The 27,080-nt window shown below is 42.8% G+C and overlaps 1 protein-coding gene and 1 long non-coding RNA gene across 3 annotated transcripts in view; one reads left to right on the plus strand and one right to left on the minus strand.

The window, feature by feature from the left end:
• Positions 1-3,247: 3,247 nt before the first annotated feature.
• Positions 3,248-27,080, minus strand: part of TNFSF8 (TNF superfamily member 8) — a 34,939-nt gene continuing 11,106 nt past the window's right edge. The window contains exons 3-5 of one of the 2 annotated variants that reach the window (XM_042965184.1): positions 15,378-15,449; positions 13,591-13,692; positions 3,248-4,060 (exon numbers count right to left, since the gene is read on the minus strand). In XM_042965184.1, coding sequence (XP_042821118.1) covers positions 3,969-4,060; positions 13,591-13,692; positions 15,378-15,449 — 266 coding nt within the window. In that variant the 3' untranslated portion in view covers positions 3,248-3,968. Of the gene's footprint in view, positions 4,061-13,190; positions 13,693-15,377; positions 15,450-27,080 lie in introns of those variants that run through there. The other variant, XM_007094330.3, reaches the window with a different exon arrangement.
• Positions 6,496-26,810, plus strand: LOC122233273. The gene is made up of 3 exons (XR_006210817.1): positions 6,496-8,627; positions 18,856-18,925; positions 22,770-26,810. It is a non-coding gene; the product is annotated as an uncharacterized LOC122233273 (long non-coding RNA).

Genomic DNA, 27,080 nt, shown 5'->3' on the forward strand with positions numbered 1-27,080 from the left:
AAATTTGTCACAAAGAATGAAAGAAATTCTGTTAAAGCAAGGTATTTTCAAGGTATAGTCTTCATGAGCCATTCTGCTTATCCTGGCCTTCTTTCTATTATCATTACCCTGGCCACAATCTTCCTGCTGTGCTTTAGCCAGGCTTCATCCTCCAACAGGAAGCTGTCCAACACAATTCCCTTCTTGAAGGCATTAGCTTTTCTCTCAGCACCACCATGTATGCACATCTAACTTGTCCTCTGGATCCCCTTTCTTCCCTGAAGGGCCAAGAGTGAGGTTCTGCAAAGCCAAACCTCACAGCTATCATAGGTGTTCCATCCATTAGTTGGACATTTCCAGAGAGACCCTAGAGTAAATGAACCTCTCAGGACTTTGTTTCCAAATCTTTAAATGAGAAATACAATGAAGGCCACCCGCATAGGATACCTATGAAGATTAAAAGAGTTATTTGAACGTAAAAGCACTAACACTAATGCCTGGCTCATAGTAAGACTTTATTATGTGTTAGTTATTATTACTAGCTGATTTCATTGCATTTGTTGGGCTTTGCAGTATATCATTTTATACTTTAATCAGGATGTTTTGGGGACATATAGCTTATTTTCCAAATTAGTTTTTAAGCTCTATAAAAGCAAATCTGGGTCTTGTACTTTCCTCACAGTTCCTTTGTGCTAATCAAATTTACTGTCTGCAATAGCACAGTAAAATATTAATATTGGGATCTTTTCCTACTATATTTCTGAAATAGCACTGGCCTAATCTTTTTTGAAGCTGTGATATTATGGATGTGTCTCTAATATGCAGAAATTTTACTTTCTTTAAGTATTCAGAGAAAGATGAAAAAAACTTTCAGGAAATAGAATAAAAACTAATTTGTTCCTGAATATCTGGGTTGGAGTCCTGGTCTTTCCATTTATTTATTAGCTGGGTGATTTTCATCTCTGAGTCTCGATTTCTCTGTGTCAATAAAATGAGCCTAGTAATACTTCCTTTTTAATGCAATATTTACCTTCATTCCGTATTTCAATATTTGGATTGAAATACCAAAATAATCATATTTCTCCAACAAAAATATTTAAAAGTAGCTGAACCACTAGAATACTGTAAATCTGTACTGCACTCACTACTGTGTGTGTATTGTATCAGCTATCTATCTATCTATCTATCTATCATCATCATCATCATCATGTATCTATATCTGGCATTGTTGAGTTAGTTGCAGAAAAGTTATAGACCAATGTTTATCAAAGAAGTTTCTCTGGAGATGCTAATAGATGCTTCTGGGTCAGGGAGGGAGTTACAAATAAATGAAAAACTTGCAAAACTGGTCAGTTTCCACAGAATTATAATCAATTGCAATGCATGGGACACAATTTGCATCTTTATGGACAAGAATTATTTGCATTACTATCAATTTTCTACAATTTCAGCGTGGTAAAAAATCTCAGAGACAATGAAAGCTTAAAATAATCTGAATTCATGAGCTAGTCAGTACTCTGTTTAAAGTTCAGTCTTTCACAATTTTTCCCGATACCACATGTCTTCTCAAACAGAAAGCTCTGTTCGCTAGTCCTTTATTTGAAAGGAGCCTTAAGGAGCACCTGGGTGGCTCAGTGGGTTGAATGTCCAACTTTGGCTCAGGTCATGATCTTGCAGTTCATGAGTTTGAGTCCTGCATCAGGCTCTGTGTGGACAGCTCAGAGCCTGGAGCCTGCTTCATAAGTACCTACCATCTGATTCAAAGAACAAGAATGGTACCTTGTCTTTTGGGCACTTACAATGTTCTACCATCCATGGTGTTGGGTTTGGCCCCATGTTTGCATAGGATCCCATGCCTGACAGTATATTTCTGGAAGTCTAGATAATTTAGTCTAGAAAATAGCCATATATGGGGTTCCATAATTCAAAGATAGTTACTTAAGTTCCCTTTACTAATGTAAATGGAAGACCCTTAAGTTACCATCTTGCCTCTGCTTCCAAACTCCCCTGGGTAGCTGATGGAAGAAAACTATACAAATCTAAGAACCAAAAGTTGTCCTGGAGCAGTACATTTTGAATCCCTATTTTAGAAGGGGACATTTCCATTAAAAATGTCTTCATGATTATAAGGAAGCTCAGCTCCTCACATCTCAAACCACTTTTATGTAAAATATGATCTTCACTTTTTTTGTGTGTAACTAAGAGGTCTATTAATGTGTTTTTTTAAAAAAAAAAAAGAAAAAGTTTTTTTGTCCTCAAAATTTAATTTAAGCTTCTGAGATTAGAAAGCTCCTGGCAACTTTCATCAAGATTATATACTATCGCTACTGCTACTGTTACTACTATTATTACTACAACAAGAACCCTGTTTCATAGTCAGCTACTGTATTATCTACAACTACACTGAATTGGGTCATTACAATGGTGTGTAGGAATTTCCTCAAGCTAAGGCGTCCAAGTTGTGATTTTAAAATTATTCTGTTTTTCATGGTTCTTCTGTCCTCTCTTATTGGAAGTGATCCCTTGTCACTGCTTTGGGTGGACTTGAATCTAAGACCTTCTTTTAGTTTGTCACTTCTTCATATTGTTAGGATTGATACTACCGTGGTCAAAGCCCATGCATTTGTCCATAGAACCTCTTAATCAGCACTTACAGACATGGTCTCTATATGATTCCAAAACACTTCACATTCCCCTCTCATAGACAACATTGAGAAGTTCAGGTAAAGGCAGTGGCCAAATGGTACTCTTTGTGGGCAAATTTTTGATGTATGGTGTACAAGTGTGCATATCTGAACACATATGGAGCCATCAGTAATACATAGTAGAGTCCACAAATATTTTCCTTTTCTTTACAAATTTTTAAATGTTTATTTTTTGAGAAACAAAGACAAAGAGAAAGAAAGGGAGAGAGAGTCTCCCTTGAGAAAGACAGAGAGACAGAGTGTGGACAGGGGAGGGGTAGAGAGAGAGATACAGAAGCCACAGGCTCCAGGCTCTGTGCTGTCAGCACAGAGCACGATATTGGGGCTCAAACTCACAAACCATGAGATCATGACCTGAGCTGAAGTCAGACGCTTAACTGACTGAGCTACCCAGGTGCCCCAAAAATATTTTCTATAAAGGGCCAAATAGTAAGAATTTTAGGCTTTGCAAGTTATAGGGGCTGTCCTTCATTCTGGCACAATTACTTAACTTATAGTCATCATAACACAAAAGCAGCCCAGCCATAGACTGTAAATAAATGAAAGGAGACAGCTGTGTTCCAATAAAACTTTATTCACAAAAACATGCAGACACCCCAGAGGCTATAGTTTGCTGACCTCAAAATATAGTATAGTCTGGACAAGAAATTATAATGCCAGGGGATCCCAGCTCTGCCCCTTACCAGCTGAGTGCATGGCTTAATTCTCTCATGTTAGTTGAAAGAATAGTTTTATAAGCTCTAAAGTACTATGCAGACATCTAATATGGTATTCATTCAATCATTCATCTATTCAACAAATATGTATATCAAATGCCTACCATGTGTCAAGAACTGTCCCAGAACAACAAGGTGATAGTAGGTAAGGATGAGTCACATAAACTTTGGGGAGGGTACCAATGTCAGGCTGTTGGGTGATTGTCAGGTTGGGGTCATAAGGTAAGGTGACAGCCTAGTGGGAGGGGGGGGTTTCCCCTGAAGGGAATTGATGTTCATACAGTCACTCGTTTTGGGAAGTGGTTAATTCTGGGCAGGAAATGAGTTGGCACTTTGGGTTGGGGGTGGTCACACTTCTTTCTCTCTCCGGGACCAGGAAGAGTTGGGCCAAGATTCTAAGTCATGAAAAGGCCTAGGTAATTCTGGTTGTGGGGAGTGAGATGTTTCTTAGCTATGTGGAAGTAGGCATACAGTGATTGGTGTCATCAAGTTCATGATTTCCCACTTAGAGGGGCCAGAGACCAAGAGGAGAAGCAGCCAGCATTTCTGGAGCAGCCAGCATGAAGACTCAGGGTTGTAGGGTCACTGGCTTCAAAAAAGCAAGGTCCCTTCCAGAATCCAGAGTAGGATGTGAATGGTGCAGGATCAAACCAAAACAGTTTGGAAGCAAGGAGTACTTTATTTTGTAGATACTGGCAGAAAGAGAACTATATTTAAATGTTGTTCTTGCAACCAAATAATTGTAGTACAGGATGGTAAGTATTCAGATAGAAGTGGGGATGTCAAGGAAGAAATTGGATGCCTAACTTAGCCTGGGAATGGTTCTTGATAAATAAGGTCTGAGTTGAGATTTTATGAATGAGGTCAGGTTAACCAAGCAGAGAAAGGAGGGCAAGAACCATGTAGATAAAGGGATCAGCATATGCAAAATCAGGTGGCTTCACAGGGAGTAGTGCAATGTCATTAGGGATGTGATTCTGGAGTCAGACTGTGAGCATTTACACCCTGGCTTCTGAGCTACTTAGACATATGTATGCATTTCTCTGAGCCTCCGTTTCTTCATCTGTAACATGGGAATGGCAACCTTTATCTCATAAAACAGCATAAGAATGAAATAGACAACAGTATCAAGGGCTTCAATAATGATGCCTGGAACCTGGCAAGCAGACACTCAGTCAGTGTCAGTGATGATATACACTTACGTGATATAAAGCTATTTAAGTAAACACACTGTAATTAATGAAAAAGAAGCATGAAAATGTCAGATTCAGTTGAGGGCTGTATATTTGAGTGCATGAAAGTCACTTTGGCAGTAGGAATGAAGCTTCCTTAAGCATTTTCTTGACTTTTCCTCATCTTGATATGTCAATCCCATGATGGGTGGTGGCCTTTCTTCCCTTGACTACTTCGGCCCCTGGTGCTGAGAGCACCAGGCCAGCTGTTAAAATGGAACTAGTTGTGATAGCAGAAGGCAAAGTCAGAAACAAACGGCAGTTATGTTTCCTTGGCCCCCAGCAGTGGGAACAAAATGATGAGATATGTCAGCTGGTTTTCACTTGGAGCTTTCTGTTCGCGAAGCTGGATCAGACTGCAATGCAGCATGTTTTTGATTAGTTGAGCTGATACCCTCAGCTGGTAATTCCCTATCTCACTGAAAATGAATCTACACATTTCTTGAGTGCTGACTTTGTGCTAGACACTGATCTAAATGCTGGGGCTTGGGGTGAATTCTTGCTCCTAGATGCTCAATCCTAAGTGGAAAAAAAAGACACACAAACACCAACACTCCAGTATGTGAATAGTGTTGCCATGAGGGAGACACAGGGAGGTGACCCCCAGTACTCCATCTCTCAAATATTCAATAGGCTTATCCGGGCTAGTTTTCCCGATAGTATGAAAGCATTCATTGGGGGTTTGCCTCATGAACACCTTTGTTGGTCCAATGGCTGGTTTTTCCAGAGGCAGATGGAGATGACTTCAGTGAGTTTGAGGAAACATCATTGCCCTCATATTTGCCCTTGAGATTTTTCCTGTTCCTCTCCCACAGTGAAACTCCTTTGCAGATACTGAATGTAATAAAAGACCTCACATTTGTACACTTTCCAAGCTTTTGTATGTTCTTCCCACAGCTTTGGAAAGGATCATGCTTCTTATTTTACAGTTGAGGAAACTTAGAGAGTGTCTGTGACTCATAAAGATTCTCATGTTAATCACTGTCTGAGTTAGGATTCAAACTCAGGTTTCCAAACCGTTCATTCCCATGTGCCACCCCCAGACTTGGTTCTCTCTTTCCTCCACCATAGGGCAAGTACATCCCCTACATTGGACTACATCCCAAGCTTTCAACATATTGGTTACAATCTTGTCCCAGCTCTTGCCCAAGCTGCCCAAGGTAAAGATCTGGACCAAAAGCAATTTTTTAAAACTCAGTGATAATTACAACTGAATACCATCATTGTGACTTAATGTTGCTTTTGGTAGTGTCTAGACCCTCATATTTGCATAAATGGCAGAAGGGGAGGGAGAATCCATTTCCCAAAGTCATCTGGGGGGGAAACGGGGAAGCATAATGGATTCAGAGAACTCTTCTATGCTTACCAGGGAAAGTCATCTGAACCAGCAGTCCTCAAACTGTTCAGTGTTCCTGAATGACAATCTCATAGATTTTATCAAAATTTAGTAGTTCTGGGTGGATGTGAGATTCTGTATTTTTAGCTCTCTGGCATGGGTTCAGGGCACAGCACAGATAGTGAGGATTTAAACCACTAACTCTCAAACTTAACTTAAAGTTTGGGAGTTTAAATTAATCCTGATGCCTGGGTAGTAACCCCAGAGATTCTAATTTTATTGGTCTGGGCTGTGGGCTGGGGATCAGGCATTAAAAAGTCTTTTAGTTGAAGGGTGCCTGGGTGGCTTGGTCAGTTAAGTCTCAGATTTGGGTTCAGGTTATGATCTCATGGTTTATGGGTTCGAGCCCTGCATTGGACTCTCTGCTGTCAGTTCAGAGCCTGCTTTGGATCCTCTGTCCCCCTACTCTTCCCCTACCCTGCTCATGCTCTCTCTTTCTCTCAAAAACAAATAAGCATTAAAAAAATTCTTTTAAGTCTTTCAGTTAATTCTAAGGTGCAGCAAAATTTGATTTAAATTCTAGGGTGGGTATACCCACCTATACAATGATTACAATAGCATATAGCTAATTCATAGGGACAGGAAGGGAAATGGATTATATAGCGAATATGGTACACCTAGCTCATAGAGAGGGTTCGATAATCCAAGTGAAGGGTTTTTGTTTGTTTGTTTTGTTTTTTGTTGTTTTGTTTTGTTTTTGTTTTTGCCTTCCAAATTCTCAGATGGCACAGATGGGTTCTGGCGTCTGGACATTTCCCCTTTCTTTAATAGCTTTCTTACTCTCTTGAGTGCTGAGAAACATTCTAGGAGAAAAGGTGGCTTTCAATTCACATTTCTATACTTTTTAAAGAATTTTTAGTCCTTTTTTCTCTTTTGGATGGCTTGTTTGGTATCTTTTCCCTAGAATATGGTCTGTGTTTTTAGAGATTTTCTTTGATTATTCATTTAAGAAATAGTTATTGAACGGCTATTATGTCCCAGGGGTTGGGCTGGGCTGTGAGGACCCAGTGCTGAATAAGATTGACAGGATTCCTGCCTTCTAGGAGTTTAGATGCCAGAGAGGAAGTACATAAAGAGAGCCAGGGTAAATAGCATCATGCCCATAAGGACAGGACGAATACGGAAGAAGACAGCAGGGAATTAGGTGAGGCCAGAAGAGTCAAGAAGTCTTCTCTAAGGAGATCAGAACAATGATGAGAGTTAGCCAGAGAGAGAGTGAAGTGAATATTCCAGGCAGAAGGAAGAACACTTCCAAACACCTGGTGGCAAGACTGAACATGAAAGGTTTGAGGAACTGGGAGAAGTTCAATGTGATTTGAGTATCAAGCACAAGGTGGGAGGTGGCATGAAGTGAGAGAGGAAAGAAAGATCTTGATGTGGAGGGAGCTGGTTTAGAGAGCTTAGATTTTAGGAAGGCTGCTGGGTCCACAGTGGTTGGAGAATTGAATGTTGGAGTGGGAGATGTTCACACATCAGGACTTGAATTCCAGCTCTATGACCCAGTGGCTGTGTGATGTTGGCCGTGCTACTCAATGTCTCAGAGTCTCAATGTCACTGTGCACAATGTGGGGATAACAATACCTGCCTCACAGGGCTGTTTTGAGGATTCAGTGAGTGTGTTGTGAAAAGTGCAGGACATGGAAGAGCTTGATAGGTGGTCATTACTACTCAGTCCCCAGAATGACGGTGCTATCTAGAAATGGGATTTGTAAGAGGTAAGACAGGAGCCAGGATGTGAGTTAAGAGGTGACAAGGGTGACACAGGTGAGATGGTGCTGGTGAGGACAAGAGAACTTGATGAACTAGACAGATGTTGATTGGATAAATAATAGGAAAGAAGGGTTGTGAAAGACTCAGATCATCCTTGAGATTTAGGACATAGGAATAGTGACAAGTTTGGGGTGAGCACTTTGAAGTCAGTTTTACATGTTGAGATTGTATCCATCAGGGATCATTTACAGAGAACACATGTCATGCCAGCTTGTTTAGCAGGAAGGCATTTATCACAGACTTGCCAAGAGGGCTGAAGACACAGAATCTAGGTTGGGCTTTCAGGAGCAACCTCTAATGCTGCCCCACAGAACAGGGCTGCTTGGTTGGCTGCTGTCTTTTCAACAATCTTGCAATCAGGAAGCTGCCCCTCTAGAGCCACAACACCACTGTTTCAAACAGGAAACCACCATAATCAGGAAGCAGCTACTGCTGCCAGATCTAGAACCACTGCTAATCTGCAACAGACATGTCAGCAGAGTGGATGTTCCTGTCCCTACGCTCAGACTCACTGCACCCACCAACCTCATATCTGAACACCGGAGCCTCTGCAAATGCCACCTGCAGAAAACCCAACACTTCCACAGAAGTGGGCTTGCTAGAAAAGCGGATAACGTTCTAAAATCTTGTCCATCTTGGACTAAACTCTTCTAGAACCCAAGCTGCAATAGAATTAGCAAAGTGTATTTTGAACCTTCCAACTTGTGGAGCAGGGAAAGTCACACTACAACAGCATTTGCAGACTGTGGGTTGTGACTCATGACAGCATCATCAAATCTATTCAGGTGGTCACAACAAGATTTTTTTTTCTTAGTCATGAGCAGTTAGGGTAAGTATTGCTTAATGTATCCTTGGTCTTAGAGATGTGTGTGTGTGTGTATACATTTTTGTTTGCAGAGTAGAGCATTTCTTCTCCTGAGTCATGGTAAACACACTTGAAAGCCACTACACTAGATGTGGAGTGCCAATCTTCCATTGTAAGGTCTCAGAAATAACTAATGGGTAGAGCCCAGTGGCTACTGAATATGTGGGGTTGAATTTTAGGAGCAAAGCAAAGCTTTGAGACCAATTTTGCAGTCATTGGCAAGAAGATGCCATTGAAACCAGGGGGAGTTGATTAAGCCATGCAGGGAGATAGCATGGAGTGTGAAGAGAAAAGAGGTCTGGAATAGACCACAAGGAATACGGACATTTGGTCTTGGGGGAGAATTTTCCTCCTGGGGTTGTGCTCATCCTTCATGCTTTCTGGTGTTTTTTATTTACTCTCTAGAGAAAGAACTGGACCCAGGGAAGCTCCAGAGTGCCTTGTGACCCCCATGTTAATTGGAGCTGATTCTGTAGCAGCCTGGTGGAGCCATGGCTCATACCGTGCTGGGTCACGAACCAGCACCTGGCATGGGGTCCTAGGAGCACACCACACTGGCATTCAGGAGTTGTGTGTGGAATGGATGTTCAGAGCACAGAAGTTCTAGGAAAGATGGAAAGAGCTTTTTAGATTCCAAAGCTCCAGCTCGTGAGCTGTGACCACAGACGGGTCTAACCTCATCAGTCAAGGTTGACTCAGTAGTGTCAGGGTACTATTTATAATTTTCAAAGAGTATTTTTGCTATATAGAAAAATAGAAGGAGGGGCGCCTGGGTGGCTCAGTCGGTTAAGCGGCCGACTTCGGCTCAGGTCATGATTTCGCGGTCCGTGAGTTCGAGCCCCGCGTTGGGCTCTGTGCTGACAGCTCAGAGCCTGGAGCCTGTTTCAGATTCTGTGTCTCCCTCTCTCTGACCCTCCCCCGTTCATGCTCTGTCTCTCTCTGTCTCAAAAATAAATAAAAGTTAAAAAAAATTAAAAAAAAAAAAAGAAAAATAGAAGGAGCTGTTCAGGGAGATATGTTCATTGTAGCAATATCAAGAGGCAAACTAAATGTTCATCCATAGAAACATGGACCACCTGGCATAGTCAAACAATGAAATAGGATAAAGCAGTTAAATAGGTGAGCCAGATCTATGTGTGTCAATCTGTATAAATATCAAAAAGTTAACATTACATGAAAAATTTCAAGTCACATAATGTAATATGAAGTATGATATCATTTATTAAAAATTTTAAAGCCACACAAAATTGTACTATACATACTTATGGGAAAAAAAACTAAAAAATTATGTAAGTGAAGGGGGTGTGCAAACTTCTGGGCAGTGGCTCTCTTGGGGGAGGCTACAGGGAAATGGATGGAGGAATGAGACTTTGCTCTATCTGCAGTGTTTTCTTTTTAAAAAGAAGCAGAAGTATCAAATATGGCAAAATATTAATAGTTATTAAATAAGCAGTGAGGCATTGGAAGAAATTATTTTCTGTTCTTTTCATAATTAAAAATAAATACGAGTGTATATACATTTTGCAATGCCCAGAGCAAGAATCAAGCTTCCTCCCCTGACAACAGGTTAAGCCGGTGACCTGTAAAACAACTACTAGAGCAAAGTGGGCGTACACACACACACACACACACACGTATATAAAACACACACATATATAACGCAAACATGTGTATATATAATACACATACATACACATATATGTACATGTATACATATGTTATACACACACATATATACACACATGCATAACTTCAAATTAAAACAGTAAGCTTTTAATTTTTAAATTATTTCTTCAGTTTCTGAGAGATTATACTTTTCTATATGGGACCCTGACCTTTTTCTGTGATTTGACCATGAATCTACAGACTATCTGTGTCTCATTTTGAATGATGATCCTGGAGGATCCAAGTGGTGCAAAGAAGAACAAAGTCCCTGAATGCTGGGGACCACCATGGTGGAGGGCTGGAAAGATATGACCTGAGGAATTACAGAAAGACTACAGGACAAAGCCAATAAAGGCTGGTGGGAAATAATGGAGAGGGGAGTCAGGAGGCTGGGCTCAGCTGCTAGCTCAAATCCCAGCTCTGCTGCTAACCACATGTGAGGACTTGATGTCTCTGCCCTCTAGTGGGCTTGCATTCAAACTTTGGCTTAGCTCATCTCTCAGGATTTTTTCCAGAGACGACAGGGACTGACTTCTCAATCCTCTTAACTTAAGGGCTTTGTCCCCCCATGCCAGAATAATCAGTGGTATTCCAGGGATTCTGGAAGGCTCCCTTGTTTGGTAAATTCTACCCAATTTCCTTCAGTATTTCCTCCCTCTACAGATTGTTCCTATCAACCCTCCTGGGCGTGCTGTGCCCTCCTCTGAGCCAACCTTTGTGTGACTGGGGAATTTAAGAGGGAACTGGGGTAAGTTGAGGAGGCATCAGTGGGTGATAGACAGACTGGGTGAGGAAAAAGTTACCAAACTTTTTGGAGAAAGAAAGTCTTATAAATTTCTCAAGGGTAGGAACACATCTACACTGATAGTTTCTTATCAACTCACACATCATCCTTCTATACAAGTTCCGCATGTATACTGTGTGTGTGTGTGTGTGTGTGTGTGTGTGAGCTCCAGTTGGGTTTTGCCCAAGGGGACATATGTTTCGGGTAGCTTGGGTTCCCAGTTAGAGAAATTATTTATTTTATTTGCATAGATACTACCACATTCCCAAGGGCTGGTTAACCCTCAAAGAGTAAGAGAATCTAGTTTTAAACTTTCCAGGTTATCCACTCCCTATTATTTTCAGTTGAGTTGCTAATGATTACCTTTTTTTTTTCTGTCTTGCTACAGAACTGCTTTAAATGTCCTGTGTCTTCAGCTGTTGGCTTTCAGAGCATTGCTTGACAGAGATTGAGAGTAGGAATCACTCAAGTGCAAAAGTCAGGTGTTTCTGCTCAGAGAAGGAATGGGATTCTTTCTGAAGTTTGAGTATGAGACAGTAGAAAATTTCCTTAGTTTATACAAGCTTAGATTGGAGATACCTTTTCAAGAATGCATGAGTTGGCTTAAACAAGGTTCATTTGTCCTTCTGAGTTAGAGTATAACTCAAATGCCACATACCCCCTTACTTGCTAGTTTTGGGTCCTCGAAACCTGTCTCTGTGTTTGCAACATACTTGGCTTGCTCAATTCAAAACTTCTAATGCCCGCTCCTCCCAAAGAATCTACTCATAGAAAGTGTTATGAGAAATGTAGACTTTACTGAATATTTCATAGAGGAGGCCAAAGAGGAGGTTAACATACTATGCTGCTCAGCAAATGACTTAAATTTTTTCCCTAGCTATTTTGTTTTTCCAGTTCCTTCTCATCCATACCAACATGACTGGGTCTTTTTTTTTTCTTTCTTCTTTTACACTTTTTTCTAGTCTTTCTCTGACAGATGCACCCGACTTCCTACATTTTTCTTTTCCCTCCTCTTTTTTTGAGAAAAATGCAAATTTTGCTCCAGTCTTTTGCATGGCAGTTAAGGGTCCCTTTTTTCTTCTGAAGCATAAATTCTGAGGATTTATACTTCAAGCTGAATGGTCCTTCTTTCAAACAGATAAGGTGCTCCTTTGGAAATGATGGATGGATGTAAAGGTAGGTTGACGGAGCTAGAGAAATCTCATGGTTACCCAACTCAGGAGAGGAGTTTACCATTGTTCAGAAGTCCTTCTCACCATTTACAGGGCCATAATCATTTATCAACAACACTTTGGGGCCTTAATAATCCTCCACAGAAATGGTTCCCTAAGAGAGATCATGTGAGAAATGGCGGCCGCTATTGCCTGACCAAATGGCTGCATCACCATGACCACTGCACACTGATGGAGCATTTGCAGAATGCACAGCCCTTCCCCACAAGAAACAAAAGGTGTCTGCTATTGACTTACTGTCAATTTTAACTTGAATGGAGTCAAGCCTGGTCAGGTGGTTTTCCAAATACCAGGAGGCCTCTTAGATTCAGGATGGTCAGTTGGGCAGTCCTTTCTTTTATACATTTTAGATCCCACTGTTCACATCATTTGGCAAGGTACCCTGAGTCTTGTCCCCAAATTCTGACTGTGCTGAGGTGACATGTAGCCAGATACTACTAGTATCATTGGATTTATACTGGTGTGAGGGCCTTTCCTTTGGTTACAGGGCTTCTAGAACACTGCTTGGGATCTTAGTTCACAGGTCTGGGATGAGAGATCCTGGTCTTCTGAGATGATAGAGATTTTGGATAGAGTCAAATCCAGCCCCTTCACTTCTCAGACATGGATCCAAAGTTCCAGGGAGGGGAAAGGAATAGCTCCAGGTCATACAGTGAGTTAGTGATTGGGCCAGGGCATGAATCCATCCCTTCTAATACCTATGTGGGGCTTTTCCCACCACACTGCCTTGCTTCCCTGCCTTCTATTTGAAAGATACTTCATTCAAAACTGTTCTTTTTTTTTTTTTAAACCCTGGAGCTGTATCTTCCCAAGAGACAAGAAGGAGAAGTGTGTTATTTAATACACTTTGTGGTTTTAGTCTTGGTCTTGAGTTTTCTTTTTGCCCAAGTGTTTGATGGATGAATACTGTATGGTAGAGAGTTGCTTTCTTCCTGAAGGCCAGGAAAAATGGTTCAGTCTAAACTACTATATAAGAAGATGGACAACACATTCTCAAGAGGAAAGGTGTTTGTATCCACATACTGGAATTTATCCACTTTGACTGATATGGTGGTATTGACCTGCAGATGCTCCAGCAAGAACTGAGAGAGATTTTGGTATATGTTTTTGTTTTGCACTCCAGATTCACACACTGTCACCAGCGCCTGCTTTTTGACATCTTTGTTGATGAGAAGCTCCAACTTTAGGTCAACAGAATGTTCTGGACATTTCACGAGAAATTGCAGTTGGCAAATGATGAAGTACCAACCTGGGAACTGGATTACCAGATTCCCATCCTGATAGCTGACTCCATGGACAATGCCATCTTTGTTCCAAGACAACTTGGATTTGTTTATATGCTTTGACACTAGAAAGAGAAGGATAAGAAGACAGAATTATTGGGCATATTTCAGGGGCAGATTGGAAATGTGAAGTTTTTATTCAAGGTTTCCCATTTGAGACTCGTGTTTTCTATAGTATTGCCTGCTGTTCCAACCATCTGGAATATCTTCCATTTTACTCAACCTAGGCACTGCTTAACATTCAAGGGACAGGTGCAAAACACCCCTCTTCCCTTTTCTCTAATGCTTAAAGCTGAAGGGTCAGAACATACATGGTAATGGACTGCTACCTCTTATAGAATCATTTTCCACTTAATTATATATTATATTACATTATATTATTATTATTATTACTATCTTTCCCTCTTGAGACTGTGAGCTCTTGTACTGTATTCCCCCATAAGTTTTGGACCATCATGTTGATTTATTCAATCAATCAATGAATGCTTCATCAATAAGGGAGTACTATTTGGTAGACATTGCATAAAGTATCTGAGATATGATATTTAGTTTTTTTCAATTAGTAACCAATTCAGGCATCAAGTGTCCAGCAGAACTGCAGTCTGTTGATTTTCATATTAAGATGTATCCTTAACAACTCATTGTCTGAATTTTTTAATGTATTCCTCTCTTTAAAAGGGCAGCCAAACATAATTGTATAGATCACACAAGTGTACAATAAGGGGCTCTTCCCAGCTGGGATTTATAGAAAAGCAGACGATGTGGCAGACATTTTCGTGTGGAAAGCCAAGTCTCTCTGAGTCCTAACAAGTGAAAATCAGCACTGATTAGTCAGGGTGCCTTTCAGAACTGGAAAGCTGGCATTCGTTTTAATTGCCTTCCCTTTAGACCTCATTGTGATTCAACTGAAGAGTGAGAACTAATCTAGCTGCAAAATTGAATTTTTAAAATGGGCAGAATGGCTATTCAGAGAATCTTGGCCATCCTCTCCATATCTCAGCTTTCGCAGTGTAAGTGCCTTGTATTGTTTCCTTTATAAGGGGCCTCTTACCTGATGCATGCTGCAATATGCAAATAGGCTATGTGCCAGCATGTTCATTAAGCTGTCGGTCGGGGGACAAGGCAATTTTGTGGTTCCCTTGTGAATAACTTGACAGAGGCAAAGACTAAAAGCCTGCTTCTCTTTCATGAGGAAAAGTACTGTACACTTGGCCCAAAACTTGTATGTGGCTGAATAGAGAGGGAGCATGGGGGTGGGACACAAATGCCTTCAGAGGCCAGGTTGGTAATGCAAAATTGGGAAGGAGGCTGAGGAAGGAAGAGTCTTGTGAGTTCTCCCCTTTACCCCTAAGGCCTTTTTTAAATATATATTTTTAAATGTGCATTTATTTATTTGAGAGAGAGAGAGAGAGAGCAGGGGAGGGGCAGATGGGGAGGGAGAGAGAGAATCCCAGGTAGGCTCTGCACTGTCAGTGCGTAGAGCCCGATACAGGGCTCGACCTCATGAATAGTGAGATCATGACCTGAGTGGAGGCCAAGAGTCAGATGCTCAACTGACTGAGCCACCCAGGTTCCCCTCCCCCTAAGGCTTTTAAAATCAAATTATAAAAAATAGCATGCAGGCTATAGACCATATCTGCAGGTCACATTTAGCCATGGGCTTCTACTTGTGACCTCTGGGTTAGAGGTTTCAGAAAGGCCACAGGAAGTGGCCCTCATATGGATGGAGTTCCTAGATTCAGTTACTGACCTTGGAGGTAGGCCCATGACTTCTTGAATGGAGCCTTTTCCAGTATACATGAGATGTCTTCTGAGCAATTTCCTAAAAATAAGGAGATCACACATTAAATGTCTTACTCTACTTTGGGAACTGGAGACACCAGATCTTTTTCCATGACCCTTTGATAGAGACAATTAGCATTCTGTTTCCATTTGGAGGTCTAAAAGGAAACCTGTTTATTTATCATTTTTGCCACCAAGTACCTTAAGGTTATTTTCAATTGGTTGCTTCCACTTGGACATTTACAAAAGACTGGAAATTGGGGGAAGAAAACTAATATGACCTGAATTCCCCTAAGTGCCAGGTGCCATTCCTGTCGGTTTACATACTTCAATTCACTTAATCTTTGCAGCAACTCTATTAGAGTGGTATTATTAAGTCCCTTTTACAGATGGAAAAAAGCCTAGGGACCAGACAGATTAAGCACATTGTCCCACATCACTCAGCCAGGCAGGGATGGTCAGAATGATAAGACTGAGAGTAATTACTGCTATCCTCCTTTTGAGAGTGCACCAGATACTGGTCTGTGTACTTTTATATATTTCTGCTGATGTAATTCTCAGAATAACTCTGCAAGATTGATCCTGATGCCTAGACATAGTCAATGATACAAGGTCAAGGAGGTTAGTGATAACGTTGAGATTTATCCCCATGTTTGATTCCAGAGACCAGGTTTCCTCCTCAAAATAATTTGCTGGACAGTGGCAATAAACACATTCTTGTGCTCAATTTTAAGAGGATATAGGATTAAAGAGATCTAAGCAGGAAGACTGCTATCTGGAGTTTCCTTGGCAGGGGAAAATGACAGTGTTTATGTCATCTTGGTATTTAAGAAATAAAAATATTTTTAATATATTCACTGGTGATGCTGGCTTAGCAGCTTCTTATTATAGAAACTATTTTATATGCAAAGAACCAAGTTATACATTTCCTGCAATGACTCATGAATTCAACTTACTCTGTGTAAATTCCTTCTTGTCTTTGGATCTTGGTTTCCCATCTATAAATCTGGGAGATCTAAGACCTGACACTGACCTCTTTTTGATGGTGTCTCTGGAGTGACCATTCATTCTGTCCATCAGAGACTAGATAGCCATGGGCCAGTTCAGTTGAAGCAGTCATACTCTGATGTGTTTGCTCCCTGGATCTCTGATTGGTATCTGTTGGGCTCACAATCTGCCAGGTTTCCCTCTCTGCCCCAGGCTTGAGGAAATCCCTTCTGGCCTCATTTCCCCATGGAGCCTTGGAAAAGTTGAAAGTTAAGTGAAGAGTTCCCTCTGCTGTCTGAACAAGCTCACTGCCAACAACAACTCCCCCCTACCCTCACCCCTGCCACATCACCACAACCCCCAGAAAAGCAGGGAACAGTTTTCATCCTTGTCTGCCCTCAACCCATAAAGATGCTCTGGGCCAAAGGTCTCCTTGGTGATGAGGACTGGTAGGCCAGCTGCCACTCTTTTGATCCCATCTCTTACCTGGTGTTCGGTCCTGCCTGTTTCCACCACAGCCCACACTCTTGAGGTGTTAGAATCAAAATTACAATGTGAGGCCTGCTTATTTTCTAATGAACTGTGAATGGTGTTAAGGGTCCTCCTGGCCAGTATGTGGAACATCAAGTCAGAAAAAGTTGCAGTGAGGCATACCTGCCTGTGTCTCTTCTCTGCTTGAATCCCTTTCTGACTTTGCTGTGCCTGCAGGATCAGGGCCAAGATCCTCCACAGGAGTTCATGGTTCCTAGCATTCTGTCCCTACTGCATTTTCCAGTCTTACACCCCACCTTCCCTCTTTCCCTCAGACTCTCAATCCCAATAGCAGTAGTAGACAAAATAACAGCTAGTACAAAATGAATGCTGGCTATTTTCCAGGTACTCTGCTAAGTGTGTTACATTCTGTCTTTCACTTACTTCTCGCCACCACCCCATGAGAAAGGTACTACAATGATTTCTGTCCCGTATACAAGGAAGCCACGGCTTTAAAAGGTTAATGACTTGTTCACATTTGCACAGCTAGTCAGTGGTGGAGTGAGATTCAAACCTAGGCTGTCTGACTCTAACACCCAGGTAGATCGTTGATGACCATACTGGTTAATTTGCCTCATCACCTGGAATCTCCCTTCACTGGAGTTTTACTCCTTATTTAATGCATAGTCTGGAAGTCATCTCTGACCTTCCCTGTTTGCCTATTTGCCTCCTCCATTAGACTGTGAACCCTCAGGGTAGAGACAGCTACTTATATCTCCCTACTGCTCACCCCGAAGATGCTCTGTAAATGTTTGTTGAATTGAGTCATCTAGTCTGTCCCTCTTACTTCCCTCCATGGATATCAGGTGACTTCTGGCATGAGTGAGGTGAATGGGGATGCTTGGCTTGCTTTCCCCTTGGGGCTGGAATACCAACCTCATCCTCCCATAGTTCTTCAGGTGAGCTTAGATTAAATGGGAGGATAGAGACTCATTAAAAGACTCATGCCCTGGGCTTGGGCTGAGGCCAACACACATCATGAGAATCAGAATTACAAAAACAGGCTCTGCTCATTGGTCAGAGGCCCCCTCACATCATGTCACTTGCGGTGGCATCTATCAGGGAAACTTCTGTAAACAAGTGGCTGGAGAAGTACAAGTCTGGGCTGGCCTCTCACACATGCACGTTCTGTTTTTCCTTTCCCCTTCAGTCTTTGTGTGTTTGGTTGGTTGACCTCAGCTGTAATTCTGAGAAACCCAAGGATGGAAAAAAAAAACACACACACCTCATTCTGAAGCATTTGCATTTCCTGAAGTCAAAAGGCAAGGTGTATTTTAGTTTTTCTTTACGAATCTTTTACATGGCTTCCAACAAAAGGAAAAACATAGGCAACCCTCTTCAAGATTGGCATTGCTGGAGCCACCTGAATAAGGGGACTGGGAACAGGACACTGGGGAAGCTGTTGGTGGAAGGGGATTTTGAATGTGGAGAGGAGCCCAGAGGAAGGCAGCTGTTGGCCTTTTACATCTGATAGGCTGTCAGCAGGAAGGCAGTGCAGCCTGCTCTGTGGGGGCCCAAACACTAAGGCTCCACGTGGAAGTTTGAAGAGATGATGCACTTGGCTAACAACAAACACTGTCCTTGTCCCTATTTCTCAGATAAGGCTATGGGAAGACCTTCTCTAAAGACACACAAATCACATTGTAAATCACAGGGCTGGCAGCTCAAATATGTGACCAGTTAGTGCTATTCAAAGACATGTTGGGCTGATTTAGGGTCATGAGTGTCTTGTCAAGAGCCAGATGGACATTTCATGGGTCACCAGCCATGTGTCACCTTATGAGTCCATGATATGACTTTCTGTTTTGATTATGAAGACAAGAAGGAGTGACTTACAAACAGGTGGTGTTACCTGTAGTGGGAACCCTGTGATATCCCTGGAATTTTGAATGCTGAGAGAACATACCACTGTTTCATTTATTTCCTAGATGAATGTGATGTCTGGAGGGGTTTCGTGTGAAGAACTGACTACTCGGGTCGGAGAAATGAGAATTGTCTGTAAGTCATGGCTGAGTTGATGACCTGGGAGTTAGAATCTTGGAATTTCCTCTCTTTGGGTTCTACTGTCCTTAGCTAAGTAAAGAGCAGTATGGGTTTGATGATCTAGAAGGGCCCTTCTAGTTTATCCTTGAAAACTGTGTAGACTGCTATGCATGGCCAGGCTTGCTGCAGCAGGGAGAAATTCAGTCCCAGTTTTGGCTGTCTGTCTTTTGTGGGCATGTTGCTCTACCCCATATAGGCAGCTATGTTCACACATTTAGATTTCCAAACACCTGCAGTGGTAGAACAGAACATTTCAGGTCTGGGTACAATCTTAAGTTATATACAGCCAGGATCTGTAAGGATTTTCATGGTTTGTAAAAATACAAGTTCCTTGAGAGGTCACTTGGTCCAGGCTTGGTAATCATATAATACATGTGTTCCCCAATGTCACTCCCATGGCACACTTGTCCTAGGTCACTCCATGAGTTAATTACAGAGGCAGAACCAGAGCCTGAGCATCTTACTCTTTCTGTGGAGCATTCCCTCTTTCAAACAACTTAAGCACTCTGTAAATTTTTCTGAAGACCAAGGCCTTTAGATGGGCAAGATTTATAAGCCCAAGCTTGGCCTCCTCCAGGATCATGGAACTTTTCTGGACATTGTTTGGAAGCCTGGAGAGAAGTAAGTGCCAATGAAACCCTCTAGGCTAGTTTCACAGAAGACAGAGCTAGGGAGACAGAGATGTTGCTTAAGGTGGTTGAAAGGATCATGTTCTAGAAATCAGAATAATGGCAGCCTAAAGACTGGCCCACCCCCCTCCCCTTGAGAGCTCAAAATGTCAGACTTGAAAGGGCCATTTGATGCCAACTTGACCAAGACCCTAGTTCTATGACTGGGGTCATTGAACCCAGAGGAACTGAGGGTCTGGCCCAAGATGTCACAATAGATTAGTGGCAGAGCTGAGTCCAGAGCACAAGTCTCCTTACTCTTAGTCTAGGGCTATGTCCTCTGTTTATATGTCTTTCCATGGAAGAGTGAGGGTTAAATGTAGGAAGAAGTGGGTTTGCAGCCACCATACACACTGGACTAAAACTGAGGAAAAAGCTGGAGGTACTGGGAAAAGAGCACTGATGAGCTCCCTCTTGCAGAGGAATGCCAACAGGTGCCTTCAGGCCCATGTGCTGAACCCTGCCAAGCCATAAGTCAAAAGTCTTGAGGAGGCTTCCATCAAGATGTAACAAAGCCCAAGGTGGCAAAAGAAACCATGCCAACCATTCCAGCCAGATGGTATGTGGTCAGAGTGCCAGGCACCTTCCAGTTTGATATTAGGATGAGACAAACACAGTGCATCTCAAAAAGAGCATCTGGGCTCTGGTCAAGGCTTTTAACTGTCACCTTCCTTACTGACCCTCAGTTACTGCATCTGTAAAATCGGATGATAATAATCAACCCCAATGGCTGTTGCAAAGATGCAATGAGGGTCAAGTGGCCAGTGCAGCATGTGGCTTAGAGGGACATTCAGGAAATGGTAGTCCCTTCCTCCCCTACTCCCCTTTTCCTGGTTGTAGTAGACAGCTTAGCAATGCCACTTAGCAGAGTGAGCTGGCTGATGAAATGCTCATTAAAGCAAAGCTCATGGCATTAGATGGTGGATTGAAGTTTCTCAACTATGTGCATAAATGTTTGAGACCATCTGACACTTCCAGAAAAGCGTGTAGAATGCTCCTTCCATCTGTTGAAAATATTTTAAGCCTTCCAAGAAGGAGAGGCATTATCTTAATGACTGCATCTACCATGTCCTGGTAGTCCCTCCATCTGGCGGAATATCCAGGGGAGTCCCAACAGTGACATCTAGGGGAGAGTCTCTCCATTATCAGTACAATTTGGAATTGAAGTGGATCCTTAACCTATGGGTCATTTCAACTGGCTTTAACTTGACCATTTCCCTAATGCCACAAAGCCAACTAGTAGTGGAAAAGGTCCAAGATGGCTTATTTCTTAAACAGAGGACAACTAGATAACTCTGGATTTACAACATCATTTGGAGAATACTCATCCTGGCATGGCATGCTCTGTGTTAAGCCCATAAAGAGTGACCAGTAGACACAAATTGAGATCACGCTGAAATCCATTTGAATTTCTTGACAGTTTTTTGGAATTTTGGTGTCTTTTTAATCCTGTGGCAGTATTTTTTTTTTAATTTTTTTTAACATTTATTTATTTTTGAGACAGAGAGAGACAGAGCATGAACGGGGAGGGTCAGAGAGAGGGAGACACAGAATCTGAAACAGGCTCCAGGCTCTGAGCTGTCCGCACAGAGCTGGACGTGGGACTCGAACTCACGGACCGCGAGATCATGACCTGAGCCGAAGTCGGCCACTTAACCGACTGAGCCACCCAGGCGCCCCAATCCTGTGGCAGTATTTAAGCTAAACCTATCTGACTATCTGGGTGGGCTTCTTGGAATTCACTTAATTTAAATGCAGGTGGAATTGATGTTATTGAGGTGTATTTAAGAAGCATCTTTAACGTCTAGATTTTAAAAGGCAAGGTGAGAGGTGCCTGGGTGGCTCAATCAGTTGAGCCTCCGACTTTGGCTCAGGTCATGATCCCGCGGTCCATGGGTTTGAGCCCTGTGTAAAGCTACATGCTGACAGCTCAGAGTGTGGATCCTGCTTCAGATTCTGTAGCTCCTTTGCTCTCTGTCCCTCCTCTGCTCATGCCTGTTTGTCTCTCTTAAAAATAAACATTATAAAAAATATTTTTAAAGGCAAGGTGAATCTGAAGTCACATGGTGAACTCTGCTAACATTTCAAATAACTTTAAAAACACCTCCTAGCTATTCTAGATGCAGAAGTATGACAGCATACTTAGGAAGTTAGGAAGTTAGGAAGTTAGCACACTTAGGAACCCAAACAGGCTTGGGTTCAAATTCTACCTCGACTACTTTACTAAGTTGTGTGGCTTTGCAAAGTCGTTCAGCTTCCTTGAATTCTCCTCAAAGTGAGAATAATTACAATCTCCCTTTAAGAATTGCTGGAAAGTCAGACGAGATAATGCATAGCCATGAGCTTGGCATTCACCGCCCAAGGGATGCTAGGTGATGGTTGGCTCCCGTTCCCTGGTCGAGGGCTTGCGCTGCTGGACTTGTAGAAATTCAAGCCAGCACAGGTGGCATCCAGAGAGCTTGGATGGGCTATATCATCCAAGTCCTGCTTTCCCTCTCTCCTTCCTTACTTCCCTCTATCCCTCTTTCCTTCCTTTACTTCTTTTTCTTTCCTTTTCTCCTTCTCTGAAGTATTGGAAAGATGAGGATTTCCTCTAGATTTAGAGCCTTGTAATTTGAATGCACTAAATTCAAGTATAAATTTTAATATGTTTCTTAGTGATGTGAATATTTTCCCCTCTTCTCTCCTCTTGTTTCTACCCCTCTCCTCACCTCCCCTGGATCTCCTCTCTCCCCCCACTCCCTTTTCTTGGTGGGAAGAGGTAGAGATTACATATAAGTTGCTTTAGCACTCTGGATTGCCTCTGCAGGATCCTATTCCACTTTATTCTGAGTGGCCCATTTTCTAGTTTATTTCTTGTAGACAGATTCCCGATCCCTGTTGTCTCTGCCTTGAGAAAAAGACAGTGTAAGAGTGGGTTTTGAGTGTGTTTAAAGTAAATGGAGGAGCAAATAGGATCTTTGAGGACTATGGCTATCTGAAAAGCAATTTGCTCCCTGAGCAGAAGTGCCCCATCTTGCTGTGAAAAGTTAAAACAAAACCAAACAAAAAGGTACACCACAACTGCTGAATTGGGCAATTGAGAACCAGTTCAATCTATCTGATGGAAGTAAGGTCTCTGCTGTTTTCAGTCGTTCTGGGTGATGGGGGACGGTGCTGCTTCTCTACCTGCCTCTTTTGCTGCCAGTGTGGTGTCCTGGTGTGGCTGTGACCACCTGGATCACAGAGAGCCTTATGACATCAGGGACAGCTGGGGATCGGTGAGTAGCCAGCCTCCGTGATTTGGTTTCATTGCCCCCAAATGGGAGGTTTTTATTGTTTCTGTGGATGGGTTCACTAGGTACAATTAAAGAGCCAAACTTCATTTTTTTTTTAATGCCCACACTTTCTTTTTAGCAGAGGGAATGGGGAGGAGGGTAGTCTGCCAAGCCATGTAAAATTGTAAGTTGTTAGAATGGTAAATAGTCAATTTGTCTAATTCCAGGAATGTCACCCTCAAAGTAAAATCCATGCCAGGGTCAGGTCATCTGGCTCTCTTCCCTCACTCCTGATATTTTTGACAACAGGAAACTCCAGCTCCCAAGAGGGAAAGTGTGTTGCTTCAAGTCCCCGGACTGGAATGTGGGTATTCCAAAGCCCAACCCTGTTCTCTGTCTTTGCCCATCTCCAGCTGGGGACAGGATTAAGGAGAAGGTATTCAGATGAGGGTGGGGAAGGCACTAAAGGGGCTGTCAAGACCCACATGTGGTATATCCACTGTTTCCCCTTCCTCAGGGCCCCTAGGAACCTCTGGATATGAGGGGCCCATGACACTCACAGGAGAGGCCAACTTCTAACTGGAGGGTGTGGGGAGGGAAGGAATCCTCTGGGTCTCATATCATCTCAGCCACAAAGCTAGGGGTTCAATATGGCTTGTAGATTCCCTGTCATGGGCTCTGTATGTCCCCCACCACTCCAGAGCTCCATAACAAGAAAACAAACAGCTGTGGGAACAGGTGCCAAGGAAGCACCTTTTCCTTGTTGGAAGTGTTGGAAGGGAGCCCAACCTTAGAGAACCGGTAGGGGCACCAGAAGGAAGCACAGTGATGTTCTACTAAGCATCTGGCAATGTAATCCTGGGTAAGGAAAGTGCAAGGTGAGGCAGCCTGGATTTTGAGGTCTTGCCCCACTCCTCACTAGCTGTGCAATCTTAGGCAAGTGAGTAAACCGCTCTGTGCTCCAGATTCCATCCCTATAAAACAGGCATAGTAACATCCTTGGGGCATGTTGTGAGGACCGCCTGGTGAGTGGTGAAACACTCAGCCCTGTGCTTGGCACAAGGTGGGTGCCCCATCAGTGTCCACTGTTTTCACTCTGCCAGAGCCTCCTATGTATGTAGTGTGGGAATAAAAGAAAAACTGGTTGAAAAGTTGTCTACAGAATTTCTCTGGTGTGGAAAGAACTGTCACTTATATGTTGGGATATTGGGAAAGCCTGTGGCTGATACCAAGGTATCCAAAAACATTCTATAAAATAAAGGCAGAGTTTGTGAGGAGAAAAGGGGAGGGTGGAAGTGAAAACAGGAGGAAAAAACAAGGAAAGAAGGTTAGTACACAGGTGGTGGAGGGCTGAACCCCAGGGCGGGAAGCTGTCCCTTGAGAAATTCCCAGTGGCTGGAGTGGCAGAGGTCTTACAAGAACAGAGGGACTTAGTACTCAATGTGCATCATCTCTGTGATGGAAAGCACTGCCCCACCAACTTCTCTCTGTACCCTAAACGGTGTGGCAAACATAGTTATCCACAGAGGTGGGGTGCTGTTGGAACTGATGGCAAAGATGCCTGTGTTGTGATTTGGGCAAATATGCCACATTACATGAGCATGTGTGAGATTCAAAACGTGGCAGGAGCAGAAAATTGGAACAAGAAATGAGGAGAAAAAGCCCAGAAGCCCAGGGCTCTCCCCAGAGCCCTACCTTGGTTCCTCACCCTAGTGAGATGGGACAGAGTAATTTTATTTGGGGATGAAAGAACAGAGTGGAGTCTGTGTCCAAAGGACATAGGCCCAGCCAGGGGACAGACAAGGGTCATGTTTGCTGTCCCATGTCACCCTCTTGGTGGCTCTGTGTGTGGCTTCTTATTAACTATTTTCTAGGTGAGAGGAGAAGGATGTGGGGCAAGGTTCTCCTCCCTGTGCTCTTCCTGGCCCACAGAAGTGGGGCTTCCTGCTGAACCCCCAGAATGGTCCACTGTGTCCTAAGCACAGTGGAATCAGTGTGAGCTGGAACTCTGCTAGTGACCAATCTCCTGACTGGAATGGGAAGCTTGTGTTGGGACTCAGAAATCCCTTCATTACAGAGGCTTGATTTCCTGTGGTTAATCTGCAGCTAAGTGTCACTGTGTGTTAAGGTACCTTACCCCTGCTTCCTAGGCTCTGGGCTGCTGCTGGTTTCCTCCTCATGATGTATGATTTGCATTAGCCGGCAGAGGGCATTCTGGAAAGTGTCTAGCTTCTGCCGTTGTCCACCCCAGTGACAAACCACATGCTACCTCTGGAGCTTCCTTCTAGGGGTTTCTGGGAGATGGCTCCCCCCTGCTGGATGTCTTGCAATGGCTTTTCAAAAGGAGAAAAGTGCTGCTTGTATCTGTTTAAGAGGGGCTTATTGGGGAAAGGAGGTTGTGGCTACAGATTTCCTCAAGATTATCGTTAGACTTTTTTTTTTCTTCTATATTTATATACTGAATCAAAGCATCATGAAGTGTCAAAGCTGGAACGACCCGTTCATTTCATTTTAGCACATAGATACACAGAGATACACACATTTTAGCACACAGATGCCCAGAGATACACAGACTGCTGGGATGAAAATCAGTTCTGGAGCCCAAGTAATATGCTTTCCACCTCACCCTACTACTGTGTCTACAGTTTGCCAAGTGAAGAGAAATGTAGATGTGCATTATAAATAGGAGACAGACAGGGACTACACATAGCTGGTCACTAACATTTCATGGCCAAAGCACATCATACAGGGAACACAGAAGAGTCCTGGATTCTGATCCCTGCTCTGCCATCAGCTCCTTGGATGACCTTAAGTGAGTCACCTTGATGGCTTGGACCTCAGATTCTCACCTGCAATATAGAAATACTAACCCCCGTGTGTGGTTTGCTCACAGGAGTGAAGCTAAATCAATCCAGAAGAGGCATGGGAAGATCTTTAACAAAAGTTTCATAGCCCTGGTGGGGATTATTATTATCATTTCTAAAATCTGGTTGCAGAAATATGGAATTGTCAGCTGAGGGTGGTTTTGGATTAGTGTATATTCTGACACAGTGATGGCCAAGATAAGAAGGGATTTGATAAGTGACCTATTTCATGGCTCCCACAATTTTGTGTTTCATGGACCAAAGAATATTACCCCCAAATGAAAATTCAGTGACCAATGTAGAGTAGACAGTTTTTGATTTTGTCTATTGTGCCCACTAAAACAAAACAAAATAACTCAAATTGCATCCATATCAGCTTCATTTTGTATAAGAAAGGACATTTTAATGCTTTAGGGAAGGATGTACTCTTAGAGAAAATAGTGCCCCTTACATTAAAAATAGTTGGCTATGAGAAAAAGGGGCTACCTTGTCCTTCTTCCTATTTCACTCTGGACTGGTGAAAAACATCATAGGGACAAAACCAGCAGTTAGAGCCCCCTGTGCTTGGCAAACCCATGATGGGCAATGCTCTACAGGTGCAGAAACCAAGATCCAGAATGGTTGAGGTCCCATTGCCTAATCAATACTATCCTCATCATTGAAGTATGTTCCTGTTACAGATGACTTCTCTGTCTCAAGAAATGAGAAGTTCTGGTCTTCCTTAGAGGATCCGGGTAGATGTGGTGGTGGGATGGTGGGAGCAGAGAAGGAAAAATGACACTGAGTCAGTGTGCCTGTTTTTTTTTTGTTTTTTTTTTGTTTTTTTTTGGCAAGGCTCCATGAGAGCATGCATTACATGTTCTGATGCCAAAGCCTGTGCTGTTTCCGTAACAGGGTCCCAAACTCTGGTCTGTGGGTCAAATCCAGTCTAGCACCTCATTCTGTAAATAAAGTTTTATGGCCCCACAGCTCTCTGCTCATTTGTACAGTCTATGGCTGCTTCTGCACTACAGAGGCAATAGGTGAGTTGTGGTCACTTGCGAAGTAATTCCAGCCAAGGTTAACTTATTGTTGACAAAGCTATAATTATTAGTCTTCCTTGAAAGGTCCAGAATGCTTGTCTGTTTGGGGCACTTGCTTCTATTGTCTAAATTTCTCTGTGACAGATAGAAGGAAGGGCATGACTGAGGCATCCTAAACCAAACTCCTAGTGGGATGGTGTTGGGATTTGGGGCTGTGTTCACACACTTGTGTTCTCTCGTCCCACGGATGCTCTGGTGTCTCTAGCTGGGTGCCTATGTTGTCCCACCCTTTCTCTTTT

The sequence above is a fragment of the Panthera tigris genome, chromosome D4, assembly GCF_018350195.1.
Source record: "Panthera tigris isolate Pti1 chromosome D4, P.tigris_Pti1_mat1.1, whole genome shotgun sequence".
Taxonomy (NCBI): domain Eukaryota; kingdom Metazoa; phylum Chordata; class Mammalia; order Carnivora; family Felidae; genus Panthera; species Panthera tigris.